At 33.8% G+C, this 16350-nt stretch overlaps 1 protein-coding gene across 8 annotated transcripts in view; it reads left to right on the forward strand.

Moving 5' to 3' along the window:
- Positions 1-1490: 1490 nt before the first annotated feature.
- Positions 1491-16350, forward strand: part of LOC134528022 (RNA-binding protein squid) — a 38174-nt gene continuing 23314 nt past the window's right edge. For 4 of the 8 annotated variants that reach the window (XM_063361188.1, XM_063361191.1, XM_063361186.1 and 1 more), the window contains exons 1-7: positions 1546-1831; positions 8792-8832; positions 9005-9132; positions 9472-9618; positions 9699-9830; positions 9910-10027; positions 15418-15489. In XM_063361188.1, the coding sequence (XP_063217258.1) occupies positions 1644-1831; positions 8792-8832; positions 9005-9132; positions 9472-9618; positions 9699-9830; positions 9910-10027; positions 15418-15489 (826 nt within the window). In that variant the 5' untranslated portion in view covers positions 1546-1643. Of the gene's footprint in view, positions 1832-8791; positions 8833-9004; positions 9133-9471; positions 9619-9698; positions 9831-9909; positions 10028-15417; positions 15490-16350 lie in introns of all 8 variants that reach the window. The other 4 variants (XM_063361193.1, XM_063361192.1, XM_063361194.1 and 1 more) reach the window with 3 other exon arrangements.

Raw genomic sequence — 16350 nt, forward strand, 5'->3', positions numbered from 1 at the left:
TCATATTAAACTTGTGTCCAGGAATTTTCGACATACTAAATTAAAACAGCAAGCATCATGTACCACCACAGGATCAATGAATACAGGATCATGACTTCAGGATCAAGGGATAAACTTATATATTAGGTTTTCCCAAAACCATATAAACCTTAGACAAAATAATAGTAATCAAACATTAAATGATATAGCAACAACTACTGATTAATTAATGATCAACCGTTACTGCTTAAAACATGAAAGTTTAATACTAACATAAACAATATAGAAATATATTTTCTAAATTAGAATGATTATCTCAAAATATTATTAAATAATCTTATTTATGTTTCTGCTATGTACACCCTTTCCTTCAGTATTCCCTTGTTTAGGTGCCTGTATTTAGAGTGCTAACTTTTCAATAAATACTTTATTAATATTTGGGTAGATTATTGGTGTTGATCATTCTGGTATAGGATGTTCCAGAGGTGAAATGTTGGTTTTTTAAAGGGTATTTGTTCTATGCATGGGTAGTAAAAATTTTTTAACATAACTGAAGAGCTCAATTTATGTACCTTCTTAAAGTGATGTCTGATGGAAAGAAATGTAAACACTACTAAACAAATTAAATTGCCTTTTGTTTTAATTTAAATTAAATAAGGTAGTTTTCATGGTTCTGCTGTTATTTAATGATTCAAGATTGTTATTCAATTCAATGCTGCATTCTTTCAGGGAGAAAGTTGTTACTCATGTGTTAATTATTAGAGCTGCTGATTCATTAATTAATCAATCCATTTGACATAGTAGTGAATTATAAATTATTAACATATATTTTACCACCTACAGTTTACACATGCTTCATAAACTATAGTCGAAAGCAAATTGGCTGCAGCTGCAAGTAACTGAGTTTATTTATTTGATTCATTTGTACAAAACAAATATTAGTGTGAATTTCAGAACCTGCAGGGAATAGAATAAGTTAATGATATATAATATACAAATACTAAGCTAATATTTTAAACACATGAGAGGAAGTATCTCGCACACTAATACCCCCAGTATTCGGCTATGTACTTTCATGTTTTCCATTAAACTGTTAAAATTTGAATTTCCCGCGCCGTGGTTCTAAATAATTTCCGCGACTTAAAAATAGAATTTTAGAAATTATTTCAGTCTATAATTATTTTTAATAAGCGTTTTTTTTATTATTTTAGGTTCAATTTAGTTACAAAACCAATTTGTATTTTCACTGTGTAAATTGTTTTGTCTTAAAAACTATTTATTCGATATAAGCGAGCGAGGATAAATAGTGCAGTATACGAAAAACAAATGAAAAAAATTTCTTAAAAAGTCTAATTTTATTATATAATTGTTAAAAATTTGTTTCGCGCATATTATTTTCAATAAAATTGTAAAACGAGAGTAAAATAATTAACGCGCGTAAATGTGCATAAGGTTTAGTTCAAACGGAAAAAGTCTACAATAACCGACTTACTGCATTATCGATTCTTTTGTGTACCTCTGGCGGTTACAGCTTTCAGAGACCTCTACAGGCGAATATACGAACCAATTTTAAGAGAAGGGGAAGGTAAACCGCTCGATTTCCTCTTCCTCTTCTACGTCGACTTTGAGTTCGTGAAGACGTGTCGTTTGTGTCTCCTATAAATATGGCAGAAAATCAGGAATATGATATGGGAAATGGTGAATTTGCTCAAGATGAACAAAATTATGATCAGCAGCAACAAGAACAACAGCAAGATGATCAGATGAATGGTGAAACTGGAAATGAAACGGGTGGCGGAGATGGACCTGCTGATAGTGGCAGCGCGGAAGCCCCGGGAAGAGATGATGATAGGTTAGTATATTACGGATATTTACTGCTTTTTGAGGTTAATTTTATAACTTTTCAACCTTCATTGTGTTAAAGAATTGCTAATCTCTTTCAGCGAGGTAAAGTTGTGCCACTTTCATGTAGTGGTTTAATTTTGTGCATTTTTGTATCTGTAATCATCTGCTTGTATTTTATTGGGTATAGTATAATTACTGATTATTTTCTTTAATGTTTGTATTTTAATAATATTGGGATGTTTATTACGTGATTTAAGTTGATGTATGTATAGTTAAAATTACTGCTGTTGTCTTGGCCAGAAAACCTTTGTAGTTAAAATGGCGGCGAAACGTTGGCTTTGTGGCGTAATTTTTGTATTCGAACGTATTTTTGTTTGCACTGGAGGGTGCGATGCAACACATTTAACCGGTATTTTTATTTAAATTATTCGTCAATGCAGAGTATTGTATTCTTTAAATACATAACAGCAACCAAGTTGGCCTGCGTTTGTAGGTAACGAAAGAGATAAACTTTTATCTTAATGTGTGATGTGAATTTTTTTCGTGTACTAAATTCGAACCTCCCTCGAAACACCTTGATAGCTAAACATAGTTTTGTGACTTGAAATATTCACGTTTAGATGAGCGCCCGTTAAATTTAATTTTAATGGTAGTGTTAAATTGCATGTAATAGCGTACGTGTTTTCACAGGTGGTCTACAACCGGCTCTTTCCGAATCTTCAAGTTAAATATCCCCTGTTAACTTAAATTTTTACATTTTACTATGAAATTTGCTTGACTTGTTTTTTTTAGATAAGTGCCTTCTTAAGCGAACTGCATAATGGTGATTTTACAACAGGCATTTGTTTGTGTAAGTTTCTTTACTGATAAGCAGAGGCTTTTTTGTATTCATGTGGCTGCGTGGGGCGCACGAGCAATGCAGTTGGTATACAATCGATAAATTTTTACAGTTGGTTTTGTTAATATGCTTTCAGCATTTAGTGTTCCTGTTGGTGATACTTGTATTTAACATGTTGCTTTTACCTGTATGTTAAGTCATATCTAAAAAGATATCTTGGTGGTGCCAATATATTTGATTATTGCGTGGTAGTGTAACCCATACAGTTTTAATTTTTATGAAAATTTTATTTAGTTACATATTTTGGTGTTGGGTTACATTTGTGGTAGGGTGTGTTTAGATCATAAAGTTGCTTATAAATATGAGATCAGTTCTGATAATCTGCATTTAAATATGTTGACACACATTTAGCATGCAGAACACATTCATGTCAACTTGCTACTTGCCTGTGATTTAACTTGTATGGAGCACTTGATATGTTACATTGATTAACTAATTTCCCAAATGCTGCAGGGAGTGAAGTTGATTTCTGTTTTTTGTAATCCATATGAGGGTGCAGTTTGGTATAATGCTATTAGAAACTGAAAATGCATTTATTTGCATCCTAAAATTCTCTAAATGTTTGTCACTACATATCACAACAGGCCCAACACAAAAAACCTTCCTGGTGGCCTACAAGAAATAGAATTTCTAGTTTTGTCATGCCGTGATGTAGGACAGCCAAACAGAAAACTTGCAAAACTAAACTTGCTCTCTTAGTAAATCATATAAAGAAACTAATTTGTTAATTTTCTCACCGTGCAGCTTTCCTGTAAATAAATAAGATTGAGAAAATCCTTTTTTTTATAACAGGAAAGAGGTATTTCAGTTCCTACTAATAACTGAGAAATTACTGTTTGTAGGTCTTAGTAATGCAGTGAAATGGCTGCTGCCATGTGGTTAAATTGCTGATCCTATGGTTTTCCTTACATTAGAATGTGTATATTTTTAATTTGTATTTTGTAACAATGTACTATAAACAGCTTAAAAATCTGACACTAATGTACACCCAAACCCAACTGTCAGTTCTTGATGGATTTTTTTAGCAGTATGAAGGTGCGAAGCACTGACTTGCAATAGCAAGTAACCTTGACGTATAAAAGGAATTGTTTTGATTCATGCAATGACAATTTCTTTTGTACATGTGCTACTGCACATAACAAGTTTGTTCTTTATGCCTCCATACTGCTAAAAAAAATTATAGAAAGTTGATGTTCAGTTTGCATTAGGCCTGTGCGAAGTGGACTTTCAGTTCGAAGCGAGTACTGTAAATATTCACGAATTCGAATCGAAGTTCGAATAATTTTTCAAGATGTGTTAAATACTCTCACATGACATACAGCACAATTATTTTCATTTTGTACTGTCACCACCCTTAAAAAGTTTGTTTCTAATTTTACTTCTCGCACATGGCACTTAAAACGTAATATTGAAACCTTAAATTATTTTAATGTCCCCTTAAAGAATTTGTGGTTAAATGAATGCAATGTTTATAGAATGTTCCATTACTTATTTTTTAGGAATTATTAATTACTTAATACTTGCACAATTTATTGCTGATATTTGAGGCTCCTGTCATATTTCCCTTTTTTATGTGGCTCTTACTGTTGCTCCTCAGAAATGGGCCAGACAAATATCCTGTAGCCTGAATCCCCACCATTGTACATCCTGTTACCACCATATCATTGTGCTAACTACTAAATTCACTAAATGGTTTGAGTTAATTAAAATGTATAACAAAATATTCTATGCTAGATATGCTAATTTGTGGACTGTGAAAGTGACTGAAACCGTCGGGAACACATTTTTCTGCTCCCTAATATTTTTTTTAATCACAAATAAACATACCTAGTAAGCCTACACATTTTTTGTTTATATAACCTTCAAATAACATATTTCAAGCAACATCTTATGCACTTTTGGCTTTTAACAGCGACTAAATAATAAAGAGAACTACTTGCCTTTTGGAATTTTGTATTCCTTTTTGAATTTATTGCAGCTTGCAACTTTTCCGTCCCTCAATTTTGTGAAATAATTCCACACTTAACTGCGACATCTCTTAGCAGTTTCCTTCAATTCCATTGCAGGTTTAGTTTACAAATATACGTCAGAAATAAATATAAAACGGTGCCACTTTCAACTCAATTTTAGTATAATGTAATTACATTTATTACCATTCAAATTTTACAGTGCACGCTTATAGAACTCAACCGTGGTGAACAAGTAAAGAAATACGTGACGTCGAGGCATAGAAAAGAGAGGGGTATAAATGAGCGCAGTTAATACAGCGAAGACAATTTCGGGCTCCTTGGCTACCACCAAGCCAATATTCTGTGAAATGTAATGGTTGGCAACCACTGCACTTTCCTTTCTGAACTAGAATTTAAAGAAAAACGTGCGGCGTATATCTGAAAAACTAAGATACATATTTCTATTAAAATTATTTCTGTGATCATGTTAATACACAACTGTGTGTGCATTGTGCAACTGACTGGCATAGTTCGGCTAGTTTGCAGCATCTGGCCGCAAAATGGCTGAAATATTGCAGTAAACAAACATTAGAAAACTTAAATTTTAAACATAACATGGTGTTTTTTTGTGTTGTGGATGGAAATGCATAAATAAAGATTTTGTAATGAGTATCTGCACTAGTAATGAGTCATGGCGTTCATATTTGCTATGGTACCTAAGAAGACTAATTAATATTCGTTTGCCTTCGAAGCTTTGAAAATTTACAAATATTTTTTTGAACGAATGAAATAAAAGTCCTAAAAATATTAGCATTGGATTCGAAAATTTCGAAGCTTCGCACGTCCCTAGTATGGATGCACAGTAGGGAGTATCGTAATTTTTTAAATTTATTTGCGTTTAAATATTGAATCGTAACATACGTATAACGGCCGGTCTACCTGTGGGCAGTGTGCTTATCCTCATGTGAATGTCACATTGTCGCACGGAAAACAGTCTAGTCTACAATTGCGATGTCCAGAGGTCTGAATCTGCTGTGCAGTATATTTAATGCCAAAATAATTTATTTTAACGCTTTGTAAATGTGTACACAGTTTAATTTTAAATATTTGAAGCCCATGGTGACTGCTGTTTCACTGCATAGACTGGGTAAATAGTGTTTAAAAAAGACATGCTGAATTTTATTATTTTATTTACAAAAAGCCAGAGAAAATTAATCAAAATTGTTTAACGTGTGGGTAAACTTTTACATATGTGGCGTGCCTTCGTCTGTATAGAAATTGTTTGTCATTGTTAAAGTTCAATGTTATTGTACATTAGTCAAATTTTAATTTAAGAATTGGAGTTCATTAAAAACTTTGTATTAATAAAGTTCGGGCTACTGGTATTTTGTATGTCATTAGGTTGGACTACAGAATTAGTATATAAAAAAAAAGGTTGGGCAGTCTTTTTTCTCACATCTACACTACATTCTATCCAATTTTACACTGCATTTTACAAACACGTTTGGCATGTACAGTTTTGCCGAGTCAAAATAGTTTGTAGTGTTTACATGGTATTGTGACCATATGCTGTAAAATTTGTTGAGCTGAAATGCTGTATGTGGTTTGTTGTGTTAGTCTTGGCATGACTCCAACTAAAAGTTGTGAAATGGTATAATGTTTTCTATCAATCAACACCATGAAATAGAAAGAAAGGTAAATAACTAACCTTCAACATATAATGCATTTACACAACCCATGTGGTTTCCCATTTGTTGAAATTCGTGTGCACCATTTGCAAGTTGGTAACATGTGAATGACATTTACACTGTCAGGTCGAGGCAAATGCATACTGTGGAAGTTGTCACTAGTGGCTATCAGGATTGATGTCAGGGAAAAGTGGGCATAATAATAGACAAGGCTGCATTTAAGAAACAACACACTGTTGTGTATCCTGCAATTCTGGCTAATCTATAGGAACTGATCTTCGAATAGCATGTCACTGTGATGTATTTAAAAAACTTATATTTCTGCGATTTCATCTAGTCTGGGAAATGCTGGAAAAGTTAACTTAAGTGGTGTGCTGTGGAATAATTACAATTGAATACCCTAAAGTAGCAAAATAAATTTTTAATTAATGTAAGGCATTGGAAAACTAACATTTTAAACAAAATAATCTTGCAGATTACTAATCTCATAAGTTTCTTAAATTATCTTATTCTATCATTTTGTTAGAATACACAAAATTGCAAAAAAAAATATTTTCTACGACCATGTACATATGGCAATTTTAAGTTATAACTATGAGAGAGTAGCCCATAAAATAAGTTTTTTAAACTAATGGAAACATGGTTGTTTAAAATGTCTATTTACTATATTTGAATCTGTATCTGCACTGCAGTCACATACATTTACGTTGCTGTCGTCACTTTGCTATTTATTTTTCACCTGGGAGGTTTTTTTTACACAGTTGCTGGTCACTAGATAACTTGCATGCTTGTTAGTACCATTATCTACTGTTTAGACCCATTGAAATATCTGGTAACATGCATTTTTATATCAACAGTGAGCTTATTTTGAGCTTTGTGTGTGGTGCCACATTCCAGACAGGCAAGTGCCTTGAAACTTGATGTGACTAGTAAGGTGTATTAAAAGGTGATCTCACTCCCTGCAGAGTTTACTGAACTCAGCTAGCTAGTTATTACTAAACGCCACAGTTAGTGTGCAACTAGCGTCATTTCACAGATTAAGTGGTTGCTCTGAAATTTATTTGTTGGGTCATTAATGTTTTTACCATCACATGAAGAATTTTATTTATTTTTCATATTTTTTTTAAATTCTTTGTCACTTAAATACAATGTAAATTGTGTTTATTCAGCAAGTTATATTGCCTTTAATTGGTTATTTAAATTTTGGTTCTCGGGATTAGTCAGTCTAGTAATGATTTTATATTATTTGTAGAATCACTTACTGTTAGTGTTTCCAGGCTAAGATTTTTTGTTTTTCATAAGTAAATTCAGTTTATAGCAAATCAGCAGGAGGTATTGTGAAAAAGTTGACATGTACTGAATAATCAAAACCTTTTTAGATTTTGATGTAAATATATTTTGAGTGAAATTATTTGCAGTGACTTTTAAAAGCCAATGCTGTTCAGTGGGAAATGTGTTTTGCTATCAAGGTGTTTTATCAGGTTTTTCTCAGTAATGGTATCAAATGCATTTAAAGTTTTTCTAATTTGTAAACCTCTCTCTGACTCAGGCTTTTTCTTTGACACATTTTATGGTCCAATTCATAAGTCGTTTTGTATTTGATACCAAAGAATTTTGAGAATTGTATAATGGTAACTAATATGAGAAAAACCTTAAATTTCTTGAATGTCAGGCTGTTGCATTCACCTTCCGTGTTAATTTTTAGTTGTCATAAGCATTTTTGATACTACTGATTACATAAGATTTTAAGCTCTTTGTTCCAGATTTTCTCAGCACATAGTCTTTTCTTTGCTAACAAAGTTGAGTAGCTTTCAAGTTTGAGTACATACAGTTCTGCACGGCACGGATTGCTGCCCTAAAGAAAATTTGGCATCTGTTGGAAGAGGGATTTTGGCCAATACTTGAAGTGGATTGAATCAAGTTCCATAAGACTTTGCAGGCTACGTTAGTTAATAGTGATGATTGTTGTGTTCTGTGAACTAACCTGCCTTCCTCTCCTCCAGGTGAATGTGGCACGTAAAGGCAAGAAGCCAGACGGCTGACTCCGCCCAGCTGACCCATGGTATTTATTCCTGGGTTCTCTCTATGGTCAAAGTAACTCATCAAGCATTTGTCTGGTCAAATTTAGGGCCATTAGCTTTTGTTTGATGGGCCACAGTATTTGACCATAAATCACAAGTCTGTTTTACATGTGTAAAGTTTCTATTGTCACGCAAGCCTTTCCATTTTTAAGCTCTTGCAGATATTTTCTCTTTGCTTTTTTGCTAACTTTTTACAGAGATGCCATTTGAACTTGGTGACAGTTCAATTTTGCAGCAGTTATTGGGAACAGTACTTCCTAGTACTACAATATTCGTTGAGTAACTTCACGATAGCCATACACAAAATTTTGCAATGTGATTCTAATCTGATTGTAAATTTTCATTTTGCAGGAAGTTGTTTGTGGGTGGCCTGAGTTGGATTACAACTGACAGTAAGTACACTAAATAAACTAATTCCTTTTTTTTTTTCTTGATGATGATAATTTTAAGTCAGTTCTGCTACTGAAGTGTGTTGATGTAATAATTATCTGAGTTTTATTGAAGATGTTTAATTAAAGTGCGTGGTTGTTTTGAGGCTTACAGATATATATATTTTTTTTGCAGAGGAACTGAGAGAACATTTTAGCAAATATGGTGAAATAGAGAGCATAAATGTAAAGACAGATCCCAACTCTGGGCGTTCAAGAGGTTTTGCATTTATTGTGTTTTCATCTTCGGACTCCATTGAAAAGGTATTCACATTTTGTATTTAAATGGATGTAGCATTTATTTTTTAAAAAAATTTGGCTAATGATAAGATGTTCTTGGTTGGGCTAAGTTTTTGCAGATAAATGTTGGCCATTAAAACCAAAGCGTATAAGTTATCTTTATGGAGTAGATTTATTTGAGGATTGTTGCAAGTAGGCTTCATACTTAAAAAACCTTAAAGGATAATGAATTTTGGTTTGAATGCCTTGTGACATTTGTAGAGAATTTACACTACTTAGTTAATTTTGATTATTGGTGCTAAAATTATTATACCCTGGCATTCATTCCAGTTTGGTTTTAACCAGTGAACTGTTCAATTTTAGGTTCTTACTGCTGGAGACCATGTAATTCAAGACAAAAAAGTTGACCCAAAGAAGGCAAAGGCGAGGCATGGGAAAATCTTTGTCGGTGGACTTTCGCCTGAACTGTCAGATGACGACATAAAAAATTTCTTTGCACAGTATGGAACAGTAAGTTAAATCATTTAGTTAATCATACTTAATAAATAATTTTTTTTTTTACTGTTTTAATACTAGAAATTTTTTTCCAGATTGTGGAGGTTGAGATGCCTTTTGATAAAGTGAAGAACCAGAGGAAAGGGTTTTGTTTCATAACCTTTGAGTCTGAACAAGTGGTTCAGGAACTGCTGAGGTCACCCAAACAGTCCATCAATGGCAAAGAGGTATGTGATTGTATCAGCATGCTGAGTTGTCTAGTGGCTGTGGAGTCGTAGAAGACATGTTAACAGTTTATATGTGCAGGTTGACGTGAAGAAAGCTACCCCCAAGCCTGATGGCATGGGTGGCATGCGTGGGGGCAGAGGTGGGCGAGGTGCTGTGCGTGGCCGTGGAAGGGGAGCTCGAGGAAGTCGTGGAGGAGGTGAGTCTGATGACATTACTTTCAAATACTGGGCTGTGCTGTTAGGATCAGATTTCTAGTTGGTACTTCCCATTGTTGATTTTTAATAATTATTACCAACTTAGATGTCTAGTTAAGATGCAGTATATGACTATTAATTACGAACATGGAGAAACCTGGATTTGTTCAGTATTTCTTGTAATTAACGGGTACAGTCAAACCTCTATCGTTTTTCAGGGGACCAACAAAAAAATTCAGTAGATGCGGACATTCAATAGATGTGGACTTCACTCTAAGAATTTTTAAAAAAATAATATTCCAACCTCAAAATTAGTGTCAGAAATATATCAGTTACTCGTCTTAAAAGTTAAATCAGTTGAAAAATAAATACAAATGAAAGTATTTTTTACTTAATTCAATTTACACTTCCAAAAAAAAACATACACACAATAAATCTACATGGCAATTAGTCTTTTTCGATATCCTGAAGTCTGAAATATGTTTACTCATGTCATCAAATGTAGAGCTGTACTGAAGAAGCCGATTTTGCCAATATTTAGTTGAATCGGCATTTCTGCCGACTTCCGATACGCTTGTTAATTTTCGGCCGATATTACTGAAAAACGAGAGACTGCCATAACCTAAAAATCCACGAGTATCCTTTTCACTTTTCGTAGTAGTACTGCATTCTTTCAGATCGCATTATTTCGTCGCAACATGTGCCAAACGTACATATAAAAATTTAACATCCTTTTTTTCAATAATGTTCTTTAATTTTAATGTCATAAATAAATACATTACCGTCACTGTAAATATACATCTCGGTTGTTACGGTAACTGTAGTGCAAATGTGGTAGCTATCGTGCTTCTGCAGTAATTATGGTATCGACAAAGAATCTTTAGTTATTTTTATGGTAATTATCTTAGGATAACAATTGGGTTTGTACTGTAGTTATGGTACATCATCCATAATTCTTCGCAGGTTGTTGTTCATTTGTCTTTTCTTCATATTTACGTGCTCCATTACTTGGCTGCAGATTTACGGTGATTTTTACTACTGTATACTATCGTTACTGTTTTTATGACTGTTTCTTTCTAAGAAATTGTTATTTCTGCAAAATCTTTATGGTTAAACAATCATCTATTATAATTTATAGTGACGGGACCACATATTTTGTACGATCAATGCGGACAAAACGATAATTCCAACATCGGTACAAGCGGACTTTTTTAACCTTAGTTGTATGGCAATATTGCCGAGACCGTAGAAAGTATACGATAACACGGACAATCGATACATGCGAGTTCGATAGAGGTTTGACTGTAAATAATTTATAGGGTACTTTATATAAGTATGGATTATTTAACATTTATCTTATGGGGATATTTACAACTTGTATGATTTTTAAATAAATCTAGAATGGATCTTATTACTGTATAGGAGTTGTGTTATTTTGTAGTATTGTCCAGTTTGTTTGGTGTGTTAAATTGAATGCTTACATGTGATCAGTGATGGGTATGCCTGTGAGTCGGGTCATGCCTTTATACATATTGAAGGTGCAAATTCTTTGATTATGATAATTTTGTTTCTCTGCTGTACGCTCATGATATTCACTTATATATATTTTCTCTTGTTACATACAAATACAATCCCTTTGAGAGATCATTAAATTGTCACATTTAAGATTTATATAATACTGCTATTTAGCACATACTGGGCAACTAGCTAAATTTTAGTGAAAGTAATACAGCAAAACCCCTTATTTGCATTTTTCGTGGAGACAAAGTAAAGAAGTGGGAAAATGTAAATAAAGGGAAAATTAATTTACCACATTTGATAAAAATTAAAAAAATAATGAAAGCCAAAAAGTTTTTCTGTTTGCTTCCTAACAAAAAAAATTGAAATTTTCTTCTGCTTGCTTTTTGGCTGTTCAAGGAGATAATTTGCCTACAAATTATAAGTTATCAAATGAACTAGCACTGCCTTCAGAATTGATATATAACTGCGCAATGTTTGAAGAGCTGTGAGCACCTCTCTTAAAGGAACTGGTTCTTCTTGCCCCTCTTCATCATCATCTTGCGAGTTGATGTGACTTTTGATAATGTCCTCCACATACTGGACTTGTGAGGTAACTATCTGCTGGTCAATTGCCACATAGTCCTAGACTCCTTTTGAGACAGTTGGCAATACTCAGGCACATCCTCTATGATGGTGACACCATCTTCACTGGCACTACAACCTGCCTCTGGAAAAAAACCTGCCTTCGCAAAACAATTTTGGATCGTTGTAACTGACCTCTTTACATGCTCTGACTGTGAAGTGTAAGGCTGTCAATAAATCAATCTTCATTGTCAAGGGATCCTTACCACTGTTGAGCATGGTCACTGCTCTTGTGACCAGGAACTTGAATGACTGTATAATACCTAGGTCCAGTGGCTGTAGTTCACTGGTGCAGTTCGCAGGGGAAAAACAACTTCTGTATTACAAAGCTGTATGTTGCCCGTGTGCAGGGCACTGGTCAATAAACAAAACAATTTTCCTGTTTTGTATACCCATTTTGGCATCAAGTGCATGAAGTTGGCTCTAGAACAGTGCACTAGTCATCCATGACTTTTTGTTTGCTGTGTACTTGGAAGGAAGGGTGCGTAAGTTTTTGAAACAACCTGGGTTTCATAACCTTGACAATAACATAGAGGCAACTTTTCACTTCCATCATCATTTGTACACAAAAGTACAGTAATTTGTTGCTTACTTAACTTTCCTCCGTGGTACTTCTCACCTTTAAAAGTGAAGGTTTTGTCAGGCAGAAAACAAAAAAAAAAAACAATCCAGCTTCATCAGCATTAGATACATTTTTCGTAGAATAGCTGGCAATCTTCTCCTTAAAGCTGTGTTTCCTTCCAGTGTTCCACTGTCTCTTCGTTCACACTCTTGCTCTTGCAGCATACAACTTTGTAAACATTATGGCATTGTTTGAACCTGTCTAGCCATCCATTGGAAGCTGTGAAATTTTCAATGCCAACCCGGGATGCATTCACACGAGCTTTTTCTCGCAAAATGGACCCGCTGATTGGCAGATTCGCAGAACGTGCACCCACAAACCACTCCACAGGAATATCTTTAAATTTTGATTCTTTACAGTATTTTCGATTTTTTGCACTTGGCCCACATTTTCTGCAATGCTATTAAGATTCTTCAAAATCGTATTGAGTATGCTGATGGGAATTGAAAGTTCTTTGGCCAAATCAACCCATGTTCCCACAAACTCTACTGCTTTTGCAATTATGTTTAAATATCCGCCACTGAAAACATATGCCGCTGCCTTTTCTCCATTACGTAACCGTAAACGACAGACATCACTGATTAAAAAAAAAATTCAAAATAAAAGGAAACATTTTTACACAATATTTACTAACAGGTTGTTCTCATTCTATTTACCGTTACCGGATGTTAAATTTCCTTAAAATACCATAATGTACGCACAATCTAAACATACAGTTGTGTATGTCATTAAAATATCGTCCAGAAACTCGACAGCGCTCACAGCACAAATAGAGCCAGCACAATTTCATTGCCATTTTGTAATGTGTTTGTTGTGGTTTTCGTTATTAACGCAATCTTTGACGCGTTTCACATGTTTATTTTCGAACAATTCTTTTACAATTTCATCATCTATGGCGATTACAGAGAGTTGTTTATGGTTGTTACGTGACGTAAATAGCAGGATTCTGTTTTTTGAGACGTAATTCACGTGAAAGTATTGTATTGGACTAAATGGGAACTAATCAGGACCTGTAGAATATAGTGGAAATAACAGGAAAACGTAAATAATGGGTTTTGCTGTATTTCTGGAATTGGTATGCAAGATATATTTTTAATAATTTTGTTTATTTTCATTGCAGTTACAAATATATTAAAGATGTGACCTGGCAACTAATTTATAAAGTATTAAGTGGACTGTAGCTCAATTTATCACAAGCAATGTTTTTGAATGATTCAGAAAGAAAACTTTTTTGGTGCTGTAATTTTTTTGTACAGCTAGCTTGGCCAATTCATGTTATTTCAGGTTTTTTGTAAATATTAGTATAGCTGCTGGAAATTATATTGAACATGGAAATGTCAACTTTGAAGTAGTAAGTGAATATAATTATGCCCACCTTAATTTTATGGTTGACAATGCTGATTAGCATTTTTTAAGTCTAATCAGAATAGGTTTGTGCTTGCAGTAAATTCCTTTATCATTTACATATAATTTTTGTTGTATACCTGAAATTATTTAATTTTTAACACTGGCAGCTGGATAATTCTGGCTACCATGAATTGTGTGCAACCATTTTGCGAAGTCAGCTTAGACTTATTACAGTATGACATACAGTTATAATAAATTAGTAATCGACCTGGTAGGCATGTATAATCAAAAATTGTATTTAGTGGAAACTTTTATTTCAATGGGCTTGATAAAATGCAGGTTTAGGGAGGTAAATTCAATGAAAAGTAGATTCTTCGTAGGGTAAAACTTAAAATAGATAAATGGGGTGGGTTTGAACTGAGTTTTCTTAGGATTAGAGGGTTTAGTTCTTGCTATTAATGCATTATTGTTTCTTGCCACAATTTTCTCTTCATCTAAGGATGTATGTGAATTAAGTGACAGAATATGAATGTTTAAAAATTTTAATCATTTGAAGAGTGCTGATAGAACATTTTGTCCCAAATTCTCTTATTTAACATCTTGTACATTTAAAAATTCTAACACATTTTTTAGTGTTAACTCATATCTACTCCAATTCACTAACTAGTGCCAAAAGCTACGTCTTGTACCAGTACCACTATTGGGAAAAAATATTAAAGCTGCATTACAACTTATGGTAACCTAAACCCACCCTCACCTTTCCCTCCTTTCAAACTCCACACTTTCCATGTCCTATGTTCAGCAAATCGAAGAAATTAACATTGCTACCCATTTGTTTTTAATACAATCATTACTTTTGCAACTAAATATTTTTTATAAAATAAAGAAGAAAATTTTTTGGTTGCTTCAAAACTTCTCCATTGTTTCCATTTGCTATCTAAGTAGTTCAAGATATTAAAGATCTAGTCTAGGTTTAGAGAGCGATAGGTGGGATCCCGATGTATCACCAGACTAAAGTCTTGATCTTTTTTTATTAGTGGCAATATTTATAAAAAAAATATAGCTCTCCAGTAAGTTTTCTTTCTGTTATTTGAATACTTTCACTAAAGCACTTTTGAATTATTACAATTCCACAGTTCTGAAATTTTAATTGACGGTACAGAGTCGTTATAAAGTTCTTCAACCCAATAACTAAGTCATTGTCTTGCCTAATCTAATAGTTCAATGTAAATCTGTATGTAGAAGGTGTTGATTAATTAAAAAGTTGTTCTTGTTGCGTAGGCTATGGTAGCCAGGGCTGGGGTAGCCAAAGTGGCTACGGAGGATACGGTAGCTACGACCAAGGTTATGGAGGTGAGTAACAACTGGTACTCCTACCGGACGAGAATTGCGTATTTTGAACATGTTACATGTGACAATTTCGTAAATATTTTGGCAGATGTTAATTTGGTCCATATAACGTAGTGATAAGGGGTGTATTAAATGTTTGGAATATTGCAGTGAAGTTGAGCTCAGTATTTCAAATGGTTAAAGTAATTGAGACCTGGGAAATTTACATACACATTGTGGGCCCAGCCTCACCTCCTGCTAAATATTTTGCGAAAAACTTGCTCACCATGGATTGCGTAATTTAGTGCGTGCATTTGTACTGCAGATGAAGTACTTTTTAAACTTTTAACTGCCATGTTGGCCAGCTGTTTATCTAACTTACTCCTGCTATGTGCTTTAAGCACTCCTGTTTCTTCAAGCCATAGGTTCTACTAGCATTTTCTCTTCCTTCCCCTCCTGTCCTGTCAGTTAAACACCATGTGATTGCCTCCTCTTCCACGGCAGCATTTGTACTTAAGTAGTGTTTGTAAAATTTCTAATGATCATTTTCAGTTATTGCCATGGCTTATATATTTTGATTTTGCAGGACATGCTTTAGGCTTTCATCACTAGATGATTTATGTTGATAATAAGGTTGTTGCCTCCAATTATTTCAATTAAATAATTTTGTTGCATGGCCACGTTTACATAACGTTGTAGAACTTTTGCAATTAATCAATCCATATGCAATGTTCCATCCTGAATACTTTTTTATTTACAATAGTGCCATTAAACTATCTTATTATATGCATCCCAGTCTTGGAAGTCACTTGATGTTTTCAACTAGTACAGAGGTTTTACTGTATATTTCAGTGTTTTATTTTGGTAGGAGGTAAAATTTTACAC

Source organism: Bacillus rossius, chromosome 1, assembly GCF_032445375.1.
Source record: "Bacillus rossius redtenbacheri isolate Brsri chromosome 1, Brsri_v3, whole genome shotgun sequence".
Taxonomy (NCBI): Eukaryota; Metazoa; Arthropoda; class Insecta; order Phasmatodea; family Bacillidae; genus Bacillus; species Bacillus rossius.